The following is a 20,601-nucleotide window of genomic DNA, read 5'->3' as shown; positions in this document are numbered from 1 at the left end:
TGGTGAATATTGCAGGATAAGGCTTGGGAGGTCAGTAGGGACCAGATCATGCAGAGGAGTTTCAATGGCTTCCATGTGTTTTCATTGAAATTCCAAAGACTTGTCTTGGTCCCAGATACATGATTGAAAGACTGCTTTGACTATTTTGTAGAGAGAGTTTTATAATGGGGAGGCAAGGATGAAAATGAAGAGAGTAGTCAGAATACTATTTTAGTGAACCCAATGAATTATAATAGTGAAGTGAAACCAGTGAGTTATAATGGAACCAGGAAGAAAAACAAGGTATTCCTTAGCAAGATTAGTTCTGTGTAGTCCAATAATGCTAATAGAGACACTTTGCTTTGGTACTAAGTCAAACATCTGACATCACTGAGAATTTTAGAGTTACATGCTGATAATTTTTTTAAGCAAATGAAGTATAAGGTACTGAGTCTTAAGGACATAGGCCAGTAGAAAACTTGAGGCTTTTATTGTTACTTGTCAATAGATCCCTCGCCTAGAGCAAGTAAAAGGGAGGGAAATAAAAATCTTCCTTTAAAATCTTCACTAATTCTTCAGTGAAAAGTCAGGTGAGGGTTAGAAGAGGTTAGTAACATCTGTAAGTACATTTCAGACATAGATGTTACCTGAGCGGTCTGCATGCTGTTGACCAATACCTTAAATGTTTGACAAGTGAAGATGACCATAGAGGTTATCCTCTTTTTTCCCCCCCAGTAAAGTAGTGGCAAACTCTGGATCAGAGCCCATACTGCCTGACTTCCGATTGAGTGATTTTTTTTCACTAAACCTTGTTAGACTTTCCCCCCTTTTAAAAATCTATTTTAGAGGCTACTGTTTAAAATCGAGATACAGTTCACATGCCATACTATTATTACCTCCTTTCAAAAATCCTGTACCCATTAGCAGTCATTCCGCTTTTATCCCCAATACATACCCCTTAGCCTTGGGCAACCATTAATCAACTTTGTCTCTGTAGACTTGCCTCTTCTGACATTTCATATAAATGGGATTACATAAGGTCTTTTGTAACTGGCTTCTTTCAGTTAACATAATATCTTCAGGGTTCATCCTTGTTGCAGGTTGTATTAGTATTTCATTCCTCTTTATCACAGAATTATAGTTCATTGTATGGATATGTACCATATTTTATTTATCCATTGTATATCGGTTGATATACTTTTTCTTTGTTTCCAGTTTTTGACTGTTAGAAATAATTCTGTGAACATTTGTGTACAAATGTTCGTGTGGACGTGTTTTCATTTCTCTTGGGTATATAAGTATAGTGAAATTGCTAGGTCATACATATGGTAACTCTTAAGTTTAATCTTTTCAGAAACTGCCAGACTGTTTTCCAAAGCAACTGCTTTGTTTTCCATTTCTGCCAGTAGTCTGTGTGTTCCAGTTTCTCTCCATCTTCATACACTTGCTATTGCTTGTCTTTTTCTCTATAGCTGTCCTTGTGGGTGTAAAGCAGTATGCCATTTTGGCTTTGCTTTGCATTTACATAATGGTGATGTTGCTGAGCACCTTTCTTGTGCTTTTTGGTCATTTGTGTATCTTTGCAGAAATGTCTATTCACATTTGCTCAGTTTTAAATCAGGTTGTCTGTTTTGTTGTGAATTGTAAGAGTTCTTACAAGTAGAGTTAGATACAGGCGTATCTTAGAGATATGGTCGGTTTGGTTCCTGACCACTGCAATAAAGTGAGCCACATGCATTATTTTTTTGTTTCCCAGTGCATATAAAAGTCATGTTCACATTGTACTATAATCTGTGTTCTATGGCCTTAGGTCTAAAAATTGTACACACCTTACTTAAAACATGACACAGGCAAAGTAAGCACACGCTGTTGGAAAATGGCACTGATGACTTTTTTGACACAGGGTTGCCACAAACCTTCAGTTTGTAAAAAAACACAGTATCTGTGAAGTACAGTAAAATGAAATGAGCCTTTATAAAGTCCCTTATGGGATGTGGGATATGTAGCTGTATTCTCCCATTCTGTGGATTGTCTTTTTCTTGAGGATGGACAGTGTTCATGGAAGCACCATTTGTTCCTTGTACTTTTTTTTTTTTCTTTTGCTGTTCCTTGTACTTTTGATGTGATATCTGAGAACACTTTGCCTAACCCAAGGTCAAAATGATTTATGCCTACATGTTCTTCTGAGAGTTTTATAATTTAGGTCTATGGTCCATTTTGAGTTGGTTTTTGTTTATGATATGATGAAGGGGTCCCAGCTCAACTTCATTCTTTTACATGTGTTCCCCTTCTTTTTTTTTTATTTTTAATCCACCCAATTTTCTACCCTCCTTCCCCCCCCCCCCCCCCACTGTTCATTTATTTTTCCACCCATCTGTCCATACGCTGGGGAAAGGAGCATCAGACACAAGATTTTCACAATCACTTAGTCACATTGAAAAAACTACATAGTTACACAATCAAGAATCAAGGCTACTGAAACACAGCTCAGAAACCTCAGGTACTTTCCTCCAGCCACTCCAACACACCACGAATTAAAAAGGAACATCCACATAATGAAGAAGAATAACCTCCAGGACAACCTCTCGATTCTGTTTGAAATTGATGTTTTGTTTTAATTACGACCAAGGGGAGTTTATTACAGGAATGTACAACTGGCTTGACTTTTTGAAAATCAATCACTATAATTCACATTAACAGAATAAGAAAGAAAAATATATAATGCTTCATTATATACAGCAAAGCATTTTATAAAATTCAATAAACATTCATGTTTTAAGAAAAGAATTCTTAGCACATTAGAAAGAGAAGCTCTTGATCTGATAACAGGTGTCTAAAGACATTCCCAAATCAGCAAAGTACACTTAATGATTTAAGATTTTCCTCTGAGATCAGGACACAATAAGGATGCCCGTTTTCACCACTTGTGTTTACTGTGCTTTCCATTTCTGAATTTTTACACTCAGTCCTGTTGCACAAACTGTATTCCTTCAGCACCAGTTACCCAGTCTCTACCCTGTTTCTATCTCCTGATAACCTGTGTTCTTAATTTAAATTCTCCGAGTTTACTCATTAATGCTAGTTCGTATTAGTGAGACCATACAGTGTTTGTCCTTCTGTTTCTGGCTAATTTCACTCAGCATAGTGTTCTCAAGGTCCAGTCACATTGTTAACATGCTTCATGACTTTATTCTGTCTTAAAGCTGTATAATATCCCATTGTATGTATATACCACAGCTTGTTTAGCCACTCATCAACGTTTAGGCTGTTTCTATTTCCTTTTTTTTTTTTTTTTTACATGGGCAGGCACCAGGAATCGAACCCGGGTCCTCTGGCATGGCCGGCAAGCATTCTTGCCTGCTTAGCTACCGTGGCCCACCCTGTTTACATTTCTTGACAATCATAAATAATTCTGCTATAAATATTGGTTTGTGCATTGTTCTGATGCTTTTTGTCTACCGTATGGACAGATGAGTAAAAAATATGAATTAAAAATAAATAAATAATAGGGGAAACAAATGTTAAAATAAATTGGGTAGAGGGAAATACTAGCGGTCAATGAGAGAAAGGGGGAAGGGGTATGATATGTATGAGTTTTTTTCTTTTTTTTTCTTGGATTTCTTTTTTCTGGAGTGATGTAAATGTTCTGAGAAATGATCATGGTGATGAATATACAACTATGATGATATTGTGAGCCATTGATTGCACACCAAGTGTGGAGTTGCACAAATTGTATCTTGATTGATTTTATTACTAAAAATTTAAAAAAAAAAAGTCCGTTTGTGTCCTTGCCTTCAGTTCCCTTTACTTAGTAACGGGATTGCTAGATCAGATGGTAGTTGTATATTTAGCTTCCTGAAGATCCTCCAAACTGCCTTCCAGAGTGTTTGTCCCCCTTTTTAAAATGTAAAATCCTCATCACTACCCTGAAGATAAACATAAATAAGAGTGTGGGAAGACATGGGTAGCTCTGTGTGTATAGAGTTTGATCATCAGCCAGTGAAATGGGCATAATCGCAGTGGGTTTTATATATTGCCATCTTTTCAGGGGAGATTTTTTGAGTGTTTTCTGCCATTTAACTTTTTTAGCATTTCACGGTACAGAATCATCTGGGGAATGCTTGTTAAAATTTCAGATCTCAAAGTCCCATCCCATGTACTGTGAGTCAAAGTCTCGGTGAGGTGCAACCTGTGCAACCTTGAAATCTAATATTTGAGAATTACTGCTGAACCTTATTGAGTCTTTTTCTTCCTGTTGCCTGCTTTTGGTGGTTTCAGAAGGTTTAGTGTGATACTGTCCTTCACATTTTTCCTTTAGTTTTATGGGTATATCTGTTCTTCCCAGTTATTTGTAGATGGCACTGGGACTTAACTTCTAGGACTGAGAATCTGTTAGTGAATTCTAATGGTTGTCATAGTCTGAATAGGGACACAAATGCCGTAATATGGTCAATTCTTGTTATTCATGATAGTTACATTCTAGAAATCTCTGTGAGCACTAAATTAGCAAATACTAAACCGTTGGTCCAAGGAGAGATACAGGGTTAGGTTTCTGCAAGCCTTTGGTCCCATTTTCAGCAGCCAATCAATACATAACCTTGTTTTATATGTATTTCTGTTAAAAGACATCTTATTTAATATGTATTGTTGATTCAATAGCATTGAATTTAAGGGCCATCCGCCCTAAAACATGTGCCTAAGCAAACCCCATCTAACACACGTATTTTTAAAAGACACATCATGGCCTCCTTGTGCTTAGGAGCACTAGAGCAGCACTTCAGCACAATGCTGGGGGCCATTTTAAACAGCAAAATCATCAACAAGCACAAAATTGCAAAACCTATGTGTGGTAGATTCAGATGTCAACTTGGCTAGGTGAAGGTACTTCGTTCTATTACTGCGGACGTGAGCCAATGGCACGTGAACCTCATCTGTTGTTGATTACATCTGCAGTTGGCTAGGAGGTGTGCCTGCTGCAATGAATGATGTTTGATTTAATTGGCTGGTGCTTAAATGAGAGACTCAGCATAGCACAGTCCAAGCAGCTCAGCATACCTCATTTCAGCACTCGCTCAGCCCAGGCCTTTGGAGATGCAGAAAGAAATCATCTGGGGGAAAGTTGTTGGAACCCAGAGGTCTGGAGAGAAGGCCAGCAGAGATCACCCTGTGCCTTCCCGCGTAAGAAAGAACCTCAGTTGAAAGTTAGCTGCCTTTCCTCTGAAGAACTAGCAAAATAAATCCCTTTTTATTAAAAGCCAGTCCATCTCTGGTGTGTTGCATTCTGGCAGTTAGCAAGCTAGAACACTGTGACATTAAATATAGCATGAAAAGTATATTTGTTTATAGTATGAAAATTGAAATAAGAGTGCAGAGCATCACCTTGTTTGATCTCAGTTGGGAGTATGCATGTCAAGCCACTCAAATTTTTTGCTGCTCTGTGCATGTCCATCAACAATTGTGAAAACTTCAGAAGTATTGATTTGGGGGTTGCACATAATTTTAGCAAGTAGGCAAATTCACAGTTCCAGAATCCGTGAAAAGTGAGGTTCCAGAGAAGAATAAAACGGGTCGTTTTACCTTCTGGAAACCTGGGTGCATGTTTCAAAGCATATAGTATTATATATACTTCTTCCTGCTCTCCCTATAATATCCAAGTTCCGTTTTCTAAATGAGAGGGCAGTCTAATTGCTTAATACCTATTTCTTGCTGAGTCAAGTATGTTTTGCTACATTTTTTGGCTTGTTTCCCAGAGTATTCTCCTAAGGCCTTCTCTTTCTCAGAATGTAGGGATATATTCTTTTTAACCTTAAGATCTGGCTTCTGAAGTTTTCGAAGATGCCAAGCAAGGATTTTTCTACCTTTTAAATATTGAAGATTGTGTCAGGGAAATGGTCAGTATCTTGCAGTATAGTAGTACATTAGTGTTTTAAGTTTGAAGGCAACACTAGAATTGTCTAGTCCACGGGTCAGCAGATTTTTCTTTAAGGGCTAGATGATAAATACTAGTCTTGCAAGGCGATAGTCTCTGTTGCATCTAGTAGAGAGAAAGGAGCTATAGAGAATGCTTGTGATTGGCTACGGTTGTGACCTAATAAAACTTGTTTATAAAGACCTACCCAGCAGGCTGTAATTAGCCTATTCTTGGACTCTTTCTGACAGTGGTACCCAACCGTGTTGTTGCATATCTGTTTCACGTCCTTTGGTTAAGCACACTTACTCTAAAGGGTCTTCAAGTTGCAAGCATAAACATAAAACCCATTGATCATTCCCCTCCTCCCATACCCACACTCAACTGTGTAATATTAACTAGCATCCCTTTCTTATAAGCCTTTAAGATTTGCTTTATCAGTCCTAACTTTAATTTCTTAAGCTTGAACTAAAGTAAAAAGAGGCAGAAGAGCAATTTCACCCCCTTTTCCACTAATCTTATTTTTCCTGGGGAGAAATTTTCTTTTCCTTGAAAGTAGCCAGTTTTTTTCCTTGGTGTAATGTACAGAAAGCATAAAGGCACTGGACCATTTGCTTCCTTTACTTCATTAGGTCTAACAGTATCCTTGAGACTTTCTCACAGGCAGGCATAATTCTTTTGTGCACTTGAATAATTCTGGATTTGGCATTGGAATCCTGGGTTCAGGTTTTATGGTTTTGCTCTCCTTTGGATATGTTACCTTCTGCAGATCACTTATTCTTTCTCTCAGCCTTAGATTTTCTGTTATAGGAAGAGAAAAATAAAACATGTTACCTAACATACGATTTCATTGTGAGGTAAGATACAGAATTCGTGTGAGTTATTAAAATGAGTCCCCCACCAAAATTTGTACTATAAGCACTTCTTTTAGGTATGGCTCTGGAAATTCATTACCGCTGCCATCATTCCTCTGCCCCCTGGGGAGAGAGTATGAGTTATCACTTTGCTCTTCTGCCTCTTTTTTACTTTAGTTCGGGGATGTTGTAAGTGCAAATGAAGTACTTAACCCCCAAAACATTTGTAATCTATGATATAAGCTCTAATTTTTAATCATGAGAGACGTATCTTATGATATTCATATTTTTCTGGGATAAATTCACCCAGACTTCATTTTATACAAGGCATCTTTCTGGCTGACACCCTAAAGATCTGTTGCCTATCTGACTATATTATGTTTTCTATAAAACCCCATTTGTTTGTATTTGGACTCTGTTTAAGAATCTTTGTAGTTTTTTACTAAACTATCTTGATCTTAATCTTCTCACTTTTTTCAAACATGAAGTCTCATGTTTAATAAGTGGTCTAGATAAAATGTATTCTATAGAATTTATAATCTGGTCCCTATCCAAAAATTCCTGTCTCTGTAAATGAGTACCCACTTAACAACTGGTTCAGTTTTCTTGTCATTTGATTCCAGAGTCTTAAGCTAGTGTGCCTTGAAGCTTAGGTTCCTTGATTATTATGTCATGCCCTCTGAAAACCCATATATAGACCTGAAAGCTGTCTGATAGCATCTATTAGTAGGGTGAAAGGCATACTGTTTGTCCAGAAGTATGTAATTAATTTGGAATGCTTGTAAATAGTCGAATTTTCATTGATTCTAAGAACACCACTGAAGTGGAGTGAATCCCTGGATTTTAACCTCAGGACAGATCAGCAGACATCATTCATATTATACCTTATTTTCCTAGAATTCTCTATCTGTCATGTCTTTAAGGTGGTATTTATATTTCATAGATATGGAGATTTAAGCTTATAAACCAACTTGTACAAAAATATGCAGATAAATGTCAAAATAGAGCATCTGATCTAGGCTTCTTGATGGTTTAATCTGCTTTCATTTTAATCAATAAGATTGGTTTTTCTCTGTATTGTTGACATTTTAATGGAAATTCCTGTGTAAATATCACCTCTACTACTAGTGTATAAACAGTATAGTATATAAACTCCTATTTCTGTTCCTTCATTGTGTTCAGCCATTACCTTTTCTCTTGTTGTACTCTTGTTTCACTCTGTGCTTGTTTATTATATACAAGACAAATTTAGTATCTCCTACCTTTTGCTTCTAATGGAAAAGGGAATACCTAGTACCATGAGTTCTGTTGACCATTTCCACTTGGATGTATTAGAGTCTTCATCTGCCTGTTCTGCTACCCAGTTCCCTCTTACCCATTTAGTTTTTCCTGTTGATGAAATTAGTTAATGCTTTTATGTTTCTACTCTTAACCACTCTGGTTATATTAACTAATTCCTAGACCACTTAACCACTTAAATTGCTCTCAACTCATTGTTATTCATTATGATGTAGCCTTCAAACTATTGGCGAGTCAGTGATTTTAATTACAACTTGAATTATGTCAATTTATTGCTGAAGGACACCTAAATATGTAGAAGAAAGTTGAAATACTAACGGGAGAATTTTGTAGTGAACCTTTTTGCATCATTAATCAATGTTTTTGCAAGTATGGATTTTCATAGTTTGGCTTTTCTTTAAATAATAGCTATTCTTTCTGATCTTTGTGATGCATAGACTGTTAAGGTGCAGGAGTTATTCTGAAGCAGTTTTTTCACAGATTTGGTCCTGTTAGGAGGACACTCCATGCCATCTTCACCATCTTGAAAGTCCCTTTCTTGAGACTTAGCTTTTTGAAAACTTGATGCTGTTTCAACTGAGAAATTGGCAAAATTATTAAAAAGCTAGTTGGGGGAACTACTTAAGAATTCATAAAGTAATTGAAAAATATTGGATGAATTTGACTTGTTCTGTATCGTTTGAATTTTTGCACCTTTTTTCTCTTGTTGCATGGTGATTCTATTTTCTCCCAATAAAATGTTTATAAAATACATAAATACTAGAAGATGCTAGAAGTGTTTTGGGTGAGGTTTTGCTCATCTAACATAGTATAAAGGACACTGTTCTATAAGATATCAGTCAGTTAGTGTATATACTCTTTAAACCATATCTTTAGTAGGCTCACAAATAGTTTGTGTATATTAAAGAGTATGAATATGGATATATTCCTATGTTTATGTAAAATGATGATTTAGGGATATACAGATGTTCTCTAGTATGATGGTAAACAGACATGAAATACAACTTAGCAGTAATTCACTGTTTTTAATTTCTCTAAGGGACCAGTTACTCTCCACAAGAAAATTCACACAACCACAGTGCTCTTCATAGTTCAAATTCACATTCTTCTAATCCAAGCAATAATCCAAGCAAAACTTCAGATGCAGTAAGTATTATAAATGTGCCTGATTTTCTTTCTTTCTTTCTTTCTTTCTTTTTTGGAATCTATAACAAAAAATCCCACAGCAAATTCTGTCAACTCTAATGTCATTTGTTTTTGAAATGTTTTAATTAGAGTTATCCTTGTCTTAGGGAAATGTATCTATTCATGAGCTAACCTTATTAGTTGAACTAAGGATAGTCTTTTGAAAATACTGTTTTAGCATTATTTTGTCATCATTCCTGTGAAAGCAAAATTTTGCTGTTTGCTGTATCTGAAGAACTTCAGGCTGTGAACTTCTGTAGTTTTACTTATAATGGTTAAACTTGCGCTTGCTTGCTTTCCATAATATATAATCTCCTTAGAGCATATATTTACTAAGCACCTACTAGATATTATGGTTATAGAGGTCCTTGTCCTTAGGGACATGAAATCCAATTAATTTCAAAAGTTTAATTTAATGAAGTAACTGTTACTCATAGTTTGAATTTTTTGAAGCCACAAATTTCATTGAAATATCTAAAATAAAGGTTCCGCTTATTCCAGACATGTAGATAGATAGAACTAAGTAAACGTGGCCTATCTTAAAGGAGCTTTCAGACCTGTGGGGGAGATAAAAAGGAAATAAGTAAATAATTTGAACAGTGCGTGTTAAGTTGCTCTGAGAGCACTTGGGAGGGAAGATCGCAGCTTGGCTGAGGAAAGTATATAATGAATGCTCCCTAACAGATTGAATGTAACTCAGCCAGTTGAAGAGACCTGGAATTTATATGTTGCGTACAGAGAAAAGAGCATAAAAAGGGCTCTGAATTTCTTCATTAGAGAGAAAAATGTTTATTCCCACTAAAGACACACTATATACTAGGGAGTACTTTTGATTTGTTGGGAAGGTCTTTAAATTTAGTCCTTTTGTGACTTTGCCTTCATATTCCAACTCCTTTTATCAGCTACATAGTCTCTGCATGTACTGGAGGTTTTAAGTTGAGTCTTCTGAAATCTGTCTAAATCTGGGTGAAGATTAAAAAATAATAGGTATTTGTTAGAAAACTCTTAGGCCTCCATAAAATACTTTGTTATAAAAACTTGAAACTTGTTAAAAAAAAAAATTCTTGGAAATTTCCTTGGACTTGGCTAAAATCGTGTTTACAGCCTGGCGGTGTATGGTCATCGTGTAAAGGAGGTAATGTTGAAGAAGAGTGCAAGCTCAAGTCTGAGTAAAGTAAATTATATTGCTGTGGCATACTCATAAAATGAGGCATTGATACTGTTTTAAATGAATCAGTTGATCATTTTCACCTTATTTTTCCTATAAATGCCAACAATTCGTATTTGTTACCTTTGTTAACTTTACAAAGGGCCATCTTTGATGATGAGATTAATGAGCTGTTCTTTAATAATAATTCATAAATTCATTGCAAGATTAACTGTTTCTTTTCCTTAGTTTAACTTAGAGAAGAAGCTTGTGACTATATTTAGGAGATAGAATGGTAAAGAAGATGCTTTTGTGAGGAGAGAAAAGCAGTATTCTTATAAAAAGCCTAAAAGGCACTTTGCATGCAGGGAGGGGCCCTATTAGGTGCTGCACTATCCATTATGAATGGATAGTGTTCATTTAAAGCAGCCATTCTCAGTCTTTTTGCTTTCCAAACCTCGCTTTCACTCTGAAAATTGAAGTTTTTGTTTATGTGGTCTTATCAATATTAACCATATTAAAAATTAGAGCTGAAAAACTTTTAAAGTAATTCGCTTAAAAAATCTCAATTACTAACAATTACATGTTAACACCTGTAACGTTTTTATGAAAAAATACCTATTTTTTGAAACAAAAGGAAGCACATCTTTTTCATACCTGTCTGAATAGAAAATACCTGGATTTTCATATAGCTTCTGCATGTGCTGTTGGATTATCAAATGTCCTATAGCCTCTGGAGAAACTTCCATGTTTTTGTGGTACAATGATAATGACAAAGGCGAAAATTTTCAGTCTTACTGTGAAGATGGTGTTTTGTTCTGGTGGATACTCTGTAAGGATCTTGGGAGTCCTCCAAGGGTATCTAGAAAACGGCTGCTTTAGAGCATATGTTGACAACTGTTGGAAGCCTAATGTAGGAAACTAAGGGCGTATGCAGGCTTTTTTTTTTTTTTTTAACTTCAATTTAGCTCTTTGATTTATTTAAATCAAGAAATTTATCATCTGTGGCCACACAACAGTATTTTAAGAAGTAATCACCTCATTACATGAAGTTTTTTTTCTTAATTTCTTTCTTGAGGATGGAAGTGGGGAGGGGAAGACAAGCTAAAGTTACTGGTATGTGATTGTAATTTTGTATCTTGGAACGTGTTTTGTTAAGTAAGATGTTAACTTGTACTACCCTAGGATTTGATATGCTGGGTAGCAAAACCAGTATGGTGTGTTTGACCAGTGCTTTTCAAGATCCTGGTATGTGAGCTGTCCTGGAGAGAGTATATTCACTGCCATTAAGTCACTATTTTGTTCAACTGGGTTTTTTTCTCCTTAAAGTAGTAAGACTTTTGTTGAAGAAAGCATTGTGCTTCTCCTGAACTTGGCACAAACCGTCACTTTGAAGAGCACTGCTGGCCTAGGTCACATGGATGTCCTCCAGTTTCCTTTGCCCAGTAACTTAAATCTCATTCTCCTTCGCAGACCAAACCAGTAATCCCATTTAACTACTCTCTAGACAAACCAAATCTTGCAGATAGGTCCATAAAAGGGCTCAGTTTGCACCATGATTTAGGGTATAGGGGTGGAGATAGTTGATAGAAAAACTTCCTGATTTTGATCTTTTGTGATTGGGTTTCTCCAGCTTGATTGTTGTACAGTTCTGGAAGCTAGGAGGATTAAGAATTAATTTGTTACTGCTTTTTGAAATTGGGAGACACCAAGCTGATAGTAAATAATTTTTTGACCGGTAAACCTGAGAGCATAAGCAAAAGACAGAACATAGAATATTTCTCCAACTGCCTTCAAGATTATTCGGGCTTTTCTAGAATTGGTGTTGATTTAGTAGAAATAATGGGCATCTGGAAACCTGAATTTTGGTCCTTTCTTATACCACTAATGAATATTGTAGTCTGTGGACAACTGACAAATTCTCTCAGCTTGTTTCCTAATTGATAAAATTAAGATGGAGGGAGGAGGAAATAGGAAACAAGAGTTCCTTTCTTCAGGTTTTAAAATGTGTCGCTCTACACTGTGGTGAATCCAGAAGAAAGAGCTACCATAGTATAACATTATTTCATTTACAAATTCAATGAGAATACTTGGAGTTGTACCAGATTTCCTAGGGCCAATGCAGACAATTAAACTTTTCATTTCTAGAAACAGTTCCATGAAAATTGGGCCTCTCGGGTTTTTCTCATTTCATCAGAATTATATAGTGCCTGTAAAATATGTGCAGGAGAGCATATTTGAGAATTTTTGAAAGACAAATTATAGTTGCAGGAACGTGAGTGATGATGGTGACCCCATACATTATAGGAGGCAGATTCTAGTTAACTGACCAGTCTCAGACTTCAAAGTGCAAACATAGTGATGGCATTTAATACACTTTGTGTTTATTTTATCTTTAGAATGAGAAAAATATTTAAGAAGAAGTGTTCTGTTTTACCTTAAAATTAAGTAAATGCCATCTTGATCCAAGTGTTACATATTATTCCCACTTCATCGTTTATGGTTGGCATATTGAGAAAAAAGAATTCTTACATTTCCTTGTACCTTCTCCCATATTTTGAAATGAATTCTTTTAAAAGAAGAATAATGTAAGAGAAATATGCTACTTAAAAATTACTTTCTGTAATACAGTTTATTATAGTTTTTGGTGTGCCTTTTTCCACTATGTAATAGTAAGTGCAAGCAGGTTATTCTTTGTTGCACCACACAGGATTTATAGTTATCCTCTAAAGATCTTAGAACCCATGTGAACCCATAAAATTAGAGAACCCAGTTACGAATGGGATTGCTCCCATGTGACTACATTTCAGCAACTAAGATTATGATTATGGGAGTTTTATAATTTTTTCTGAAGTCAGAATGTGGTTAATAATTACATTCTGGGTCAGGATACTTTTATCTCATGAGTCTTTTTCCATATGTATGTTTGAAAATTACTGACATTTCATATCAAGTAGTTAAATAGTATTAACATTTTCTGATTTTTAAAATGTATTTTTAAGCCTTATGATTCTGCAGATGACTGGTCTGAGCACATTAGCTCTTCTGGAAAAAAATACTACTACAATTGTCGAACAGAAGTTTCACAGTGGGAAAAACCAAAAGAGTGGCTTGAAAGGTATCTGCTTTTAATCTAAATTAAACAACATTTTTTATTCTTGATTTTAGAGATTGACATTTTATGGAATTAAACATTGTAATTTTAGGTTCCCTATAGCAATACTCCTTGCTCCCCCTTTTAATTACAGTTTCGTCTGTGGTCATTGTCCCACAATTTCTCTTTACTTTAAAAATCTAAGATGGATAAGCAGCTGTATATATGAACCTTGTGAGAAGTCAGTATATTTGACAGAAAAATTTATATTATTAATTTGCATGTGTATCTTCCTAATAATTTGTGATAGACATCTTCATAATTCTTACAGGACATTGATGAGGTATTTCCTGCATATATGTGATATTAGCATGGCAGAGTTTTGGTTGAGTGGTGTAAATAATTACAGTTTTGCCATCTGTCTTCTCTTGGCTGCAAACCATTTCCCACATCAGTTAAACTACATTATGGCCATGTTCTGTTCTTTTATTTTCCGTGTACTATTTTGTTAAGCATTTTACTAGAGATTTTCTATGGAGACTCGTATACTTATCGTAGATCTTATGGGTTCATCTATTTTTATTTTTAGAGAGCAAAGACAAAAAGAAGCAAACAAGATGGCAGTTAATAGCTTCCCAAAAGATAGGGATTACAGAAGAGAGGTGATGCAAGCAACAGCCACCAGTGGGTTTGCCGGTGGAAGTAAGTATTAAGTATGTCTTTGAAACAGTTTAATGTTCAGTTCATTCCTTTAGTTCGTTAACTTATATGCAAATCCATCTGCATATGTAAACTAACATAATAGAACTAGGCAGAATTTCTTTCGCATTGATTGGATTGCTCCCCAACCTCCACTAAAAAGTTAACTGAAAAGGAAATAATGCAGAGTAGAATAGTATAGATAGTTATCACTGCCTTAAATGAAAGTAATGCAGTTGTGTTGATTGAAAAAAAATTCGTTTTGATTTGACTTCTTTTATAAACGGAGCGTTTTCCCCCTGAATTGTATCCTCTTAAACTGGACACTGAAATTCCTTCTAAAACTCACTAAGTTTCAATCTAGTATCTAGATACTGACATAGAGATGTATCTGTTGGTGTTTTGTGTAATTAGTGAGAAACTTGTTTATCTTATATTTGGAAACATAATTTTGCCACAGTCATAGGTCTCTCTAACATCTCTATTCTAAGTCTCCCCCAAATTATTGAAATGCCTACTGGAAAGCTTCTCTCCCCTTTTGTTCAAAGGCGGTCTTCATTTACAAACCATACTGTTCTCTGGAGGCCAAATTTTATTCACAGTACACAGAGTAGTGTTACAGTTGTTGTCTTGAATTTATTCTCTAAATTTAAAGCCTCACTAAAGATGTTCTGTTCCCAGTGGCTTCTTTTGCCCCAGATGAAAAGTAAATGCCACATAGAGTCCTTTAGTGGTGTATTAAATTTTGAGAAGAATTTTAAATTCTCTAAGAATTCTTCGGTGTTTTAAATTCTTGTGTTAACTCAAAACAAAACGTGAAGGGCATATTTGGTACAGTGGTCACAGTGAGGGATATTGGTTTCTTTGATTTGATGGTAAAAATTATTTAAGGGGATATAAATTAATGATATAATTCTGCTAAGCTACATGTTTGAGATAGTTCTTTGAAACATTTAGTCTTCTAAAACCTATTGGTGACATTTTATTTAGTTCTTAAAAAGAAAATGATTTATTTGAAGTAGAATTACGAACATTATATGTTCAGACAGAAGGCTTGGGTTCTAGTCCCATTTCACTTAATATTTTAAGTAACTGCAACTTTTGAAAAGCAGTTAGAACTGAGACAAAGATTTTCCTCTTGAGGTAAATAAAACGCACCCAGCTTGAGGACCTCTGAACAAATGGGGGGTGGAGAGCAATATGGGAAGAATGGCAAATGAGGTTTAAAAAAGTCACCTGTTTTTAATATATGAAGATGTAGGCTGGAGGATGTGATGTTTATAAGAGCCTAATGCCAACTAAGTTGATCCCAGGATCAGGCTGCCCTGGGTTGGGCCAGGCCTCTCCCCTTGGTGGCTGAGAACTCCCAGAGAGAAAAAAGAGCAGAGCTGAGCGTCTACTTTCTTCTTTCCAAAGTAATCAATCAGTAAGTCACTCCTCCTCCTTTGGGTGGTATAAATGAAGGAAGGAATTAGAGATCTGGTAGAAAAATAGATGGGAAGTGAAATATTTTTTCTTTTTTTAATAAACCACCTCTAAGAAAAAAAAAATCTGAGTTGTGTGTGTCTTTTAAATTGTTTAAGTTTGCATCTTTTTCTTTCAAAAATGAGGTCTTTATCTTGCTTTTTTCTTCATGATTTCAGAAGTAAGCCATATTCATTATTTAAAAACAAAAAAGAAGGTGATGGTGAAAAAATTTTAATCCCCTGACCTAGGAACATTTTGGTATATATATTTTTTCTATGTATATATAAATGCATATAAAAATTATAGTGTGTTTTGCACCAAAAATAAGATTATTTGTTACTGTTTGTAAGCTGTTTTGATAATAATATTTCATGGATTCATAGATATGTTTCCATAACAGTTTATAATTGTACATTTGTTAGATTGACTATATTGTTTGATTATGCCTTCATTTATAAATAATCCCCTATCTATTGATACTTGGGTGTTTCCAGACTTTTTCCCGCTATAAACCATGTTGTGATTCACATCTTTGATTACTTATTTGATTATTCCCTTAAGATAAATTCCTAGATTTGCAGATGATCACATTGGATCTGTGCTTGAAATGTAGTCTGCATTACTTTTTTTTTCTTTTTGAAGTAATCACCTAAGCTATCCCCCACCCCCACCCCTATCCTTTTTTTCTTTTTAACATTGATCTGTTGAGCTATGCTTGGTATGGAAATAAAATTAGTAGGCCATTTGTGGGTTTTAACTTTGACTATCTGAAAAATGTTGGCAGAGTTTTCCCATGTGTTAAATACGTTGGTGTTCACTTACTGTGAGGCTTGTAGTTCTAAACTGTCCATTAATGAGGGGGAGGATGGAGCAGGAGTGGAAAGATTTTACATATAAAGAGATAAAAATAGAAAAGTAGATTCTGTCAAGGTTTTTTTGTTTGTTTGTTTGTTTTGCAATGTACCATATAAGATTTTTAGAAAATGTTGATGTTTAGCATAACTTGATTTTGAAAATTGTGTGGATACAATTTTTAATTAGATACGACCTCTACTAGATTTTTTTTTTTATCAGACCTGTGTCTCATGGGTTGATCACTCCATCAATAGAGAAATCTTGGGGTTTTTTCAACAGAAGCACTAATGACAACTGAGCCAGATAATTCTTTGTTGTGGGGGTTGTCCTGTGCATCTTAGTATGTTGAGTGCTATCCCTGGTCCTTCCCCACTAGATACCCAGTAGCAACGTCTCCTCTCCCTAGTCCTGACAGCTGGGGGGTGATGGAATGGAATGTATACTAATCAGCCCCAATCAGAGTCATTGCCTTATAACTATTCAATCTGTAGTTGTGAGAACAAAGAACTGCTATAGCCATAGATAGCTTCCTTGGTTCTGTAGTATTGCTGCTTTTTTTTAAAGTTATAAATGTTAAAAGTATCATTTTTAATCTTCATCTGAATATGCTTGATGTACTAACTGTAGCCATACAGAACTGTAAGGGAATTTTCTTGGTGGAGGAAATGAAAGTCCTAGGTATTCAAGTGATGGAAGGATTTTTGGGAATCAGGCCTGGTGCTATTCTGGTTATATCTGTCCGTAAAGGCTTCTGTTTGTCATAGTATCTTTTAAAGGAAGAAAACCTAGAATAAAAATTTTGAAGTTTTATGTGTGTGCAAATTGATTTATTGACTAATTGATGTCATTTAACAGATGTTTGTGTTCTGTGATTACTCAGTTTTCTGTTACTTTTGTCGGTTCAGCTTATTTTTGTACGTTTTTCTGATAAACTATGTGTGTAATTTATAATACTAATATTCCTTTATTGTAAGTCAAAAGACCTTGTATTTCAATATGTATTTAAGTTTTTGGTTGATTAATTTTTTTATCATTATCTTAGAACCTTTTGTTTTGCTGTAGCATAGGCTTGAATAGTCGGGTACTGACAAATTCAGACTGACCTGTAGTTTGAGCATACTTGTGCTGTCTTGGTTTCTAGAACTGGAGTAGGTATGGGTTGGAAAAAAATACAATATCCAACAGAGAGGGGGGCATCCTTTGGTAATATTACACATCATGTGTTTGAATCTTAAGGTACTTTTCTCCTTGGAGGTTACTTTATTTACTTGCTGATTGAACTATTGTTTAGGATGGAGATGTTTTTATAAATACAGATTTTGTTGGCATGATACCTGAATTTTTAAAATTTTTTTATTTATTTTTTGCTATTCTGTGGAAGCATAATGCTTTTATGGTGAATTTGAACTGTTCAGAACTTATTTCTGAGGTTAAGATATTTTTGTGAATTTAAATTGGGAGAGGATGTGTTTATGATATAACTGGTGATAATAAATGGATTTTTCTGGCTGTGTTGTGGCTATAGATAGAACTTTGTTTTTAGATAGCATTATGCATCATGATTCATAACTAACTCTGGTATTTGTTAGCATTATTTAAAATATTAGTAGTTTGTTTACTTATTGAATACATAGTTCATCATAAAAAGAGGTCTTTTAATTCCTAGTATAAACTACTTTAGGTCCTACTAATTAGTTGCCTAGGAGTCAGAAAAATTAGGCTAATAAACACTGGGTAATTAAGTCTTTGTCAGAATCTATGTTCCAGAGTTTAAAAGAATGGACCATTTACTTTTATTTTATTTGAGTAAACGTTAGAATTCCAGATAATTTTTTTTTTTTGTATGTTTAATGTTTTGTTTGAACTACAGTGTGGTTCTAACGAATTGAAAATATCTAGTGGCCCACTTGAAAGTACAATGAAATCTGAGTATATAGTAATATTTACAATTGAGCTAAAACTACTTATCCAGTATTTGGATATTTATATGCTAGTGGTAAAACTGCAGACAGTAACTGGGCTTGCAGTTTTATAAAAAGATATATAAGAACAAATATATTGCTAAATTAGCTGATGTTACAGACAGGATTCTAACGTAATCTTTTTTCTTCCCCCTTCCATCATTCCAACATCTCTTTTTTCGAACTGTGAACTAAAGTGGAAGACAAGCATTCCAGTGATGCCAGTAGTTTGCTCCCACAGAATATTTTGTCTCAAACAAGCAGACACAATGACAGAGACTACAGACTGCCAAGAGCAGAGACTCACAGTAGTTCTACGCCAGTTCAGCACCCCATCAAACCAGTGGTTCATCCAACTGCTACCCCAAGCACTGTTCCTTCTAGTCCATTTACGCTACAGTCTGATCACCAGCCAAAGAAATCATTTGATGCTAATGGAGCATCTACTTTATCAAAACTGCCTACACCCACATCTTCTGTCCCTGCACAGAAAACAGAAAGAAAAGGTATGCCGTTATTACTAGATGCTGCACGTTGAACTAGAGTTTCTGAGTTTTATTTTATTACATTATTTCCTTTAGCTTAAATAAGTTGCTTATTATACATTTTTAAACTACTTTTAGAATGTTACTATGTAGACTTAGGTCTAGAACTAGTCATATTTAGCTTTTTCTTTTTAGTTTGTAGTTACTAAGGCTCTGTACTGTTTTTCGCCTTTTGACATTGAAGTCAGGTGCCTGAATTATAGCGGTTAACAGTGTTGTAAATAACTGACTTATCAAAGCCAAGTGATTGTCCCTTCATATTTATATAAAATAGTTTTCTATTTTTTGTGATGATTGGCTTGATGGATTAGCTCAGAAATTGTCTCAGTTTTCCCTTTATTAAAATCTAATATGAATACAGACATTTTTAAACCTGTCATTTCTGCATAATTATTTGTTTCAGTTTGAGAATTGGAAAACTAAGTCATGGTAAAGGCTCGGACCATAAGATAAGCAGTATTAATGTCTGAATTGGAACTTAAGTCTGAAGAGTCAAAGTAAAAAGCAAGTAGTAAACAAATTAGCATGAGGAGACTGAGCAGACCTTTATTTAGTATGTTCTGAGGAGCTTTAAAATGTTCTTTCAGAGATGCTGCAGGTACCTGATGAGTCTGTAATGTAAACCTGTCATCTGTTACCTGACCCATTATTTCACATTGATTTAATTTGTTGACAAAGGGTTCAAAGAGTTGGATTTATTTTGCTTCTGATTTCCTGTCTCTTTTGATATATGCTATTTGAATTTCCCTGGTACCGTAGCGCTAGTGTTACGTGTAACTGAACCATACACTTTTATCATACAGTGCACAATGCATTAAACAAATTAATGGGTCATTCCAAATGTTGGCAGATCCCTTCAAGATGATTTGTACCAAAATTGCACTTGTGCACTTCAAATTTACCCTAATAAATTTACCAAGAGAATTCTTGAGTGATGAAATTTGTATTAATATACTAGGCATCAGCGTAGTAATACTTTCTATTGGATGTTACTGTTTATCAGTACTTGTCATTTTATTTGAATACTTGTCACAGAAAAATTTAGTTTAAAACACCTGTCATTTTAAAGAAAAAAAAATCCTGCTCCCTTTTCTGAGTTTAAACTCCATTTCACCTCTTCTCACTACTGACGTAATTGGAACTCCAACTCATGTCATCTCTCTTGAAATAACTTTCTGCTGTCCGCTGCCCAGTCTATCCACTTATGGTAGCATTACTGTGAAATTTAAATTGGACTGTGTCACTTCCTTGCTTGAAAACTTTTATTAGTTTCCTGTAATCCAAAGAATTAAATCCATGCTTCTTAGTAAAGAATATAGCAAGTACTCAACAGTTTAGTTGCAGTCTGTCTTATTAGCTTGATCTCCAACCATTCCACTCTTAAATTCCCTATAATTCACCTGTTACAAACTTGTTGCATTTCTTAGAACATACTATACTCTTTCATGTTCTGAGCTTTGCTAAATAGAAGGACATGCTCTTTCCTGTGAACGCAGTACTTTTTCTTTACTACCCAACTCTTTTGGGTTCTCAGTGTCAGATAACTTCTACCAGTCTGTATTTCCCAAGCACTTTGTGCTTTAGTCTACCAAAACACTCATCACATTA

At 35.1% G+C, this 20,601-nt stretch overlaps 1 protein-coding gene across 7 annotated transcripts in view; it reads left to right on the top strand.

Annotated features, from left to right (window-relative positions):
* The window catches only part of WAC (WW domain containing adaptor with coiled-coil), a 67,345-nt gene that overhangs the window by 27,322 nt on the left and 19,422 nt on the right, over positions 1-20,601 (top strand). For 5 of the 7 annotated variants that reach the window (XM_077152934.1, XM_077152894.1, XM_077152880.1 and 2 more), the window contains 4 exons: positions 9,080-9,186; positions 13,375-13,490; positions 14,056-14,168; positions 18,646-18,954. In XM_077152934.1, the coding sequence (XP_077009049.1) occupies positions 9,080-9,186; positions 13,375-13,490; positions 14,056-14,168; positions 18,646-18,954 (645 nt within the window). The remainder of the gene's footprint in view (positions 1-9,079; positions 9,187-13,374; positions 13,491-14,055; positions 14,169-18,645; positions 18,955-20,601) is intronic. The other 2 variants (XM_077152915.1, XM_077152923.1) reach the window with 1 other exon arrangement.

Source organism: Tamandua tetradactyla, chromosome 1, assembly GCF_023851605.1.
Source record: "Tamandua tetradactyla isolate mTamTet1 chromosome 1, mTamTet1.pri, whole genome shotgun sequence".
Taxonomy (NCBI): Eukaryota; Metazoa; Chordata; class Mammalia; order Pilosa; family Myrmecophagidae; genus Tamandua; species Tamandua tetradactyla.
The sequence above is the reverse complement of the archived record's forward strand: the minus strand, read 5'-3'. Positions and strand labels throughout refer to the sequence as shown.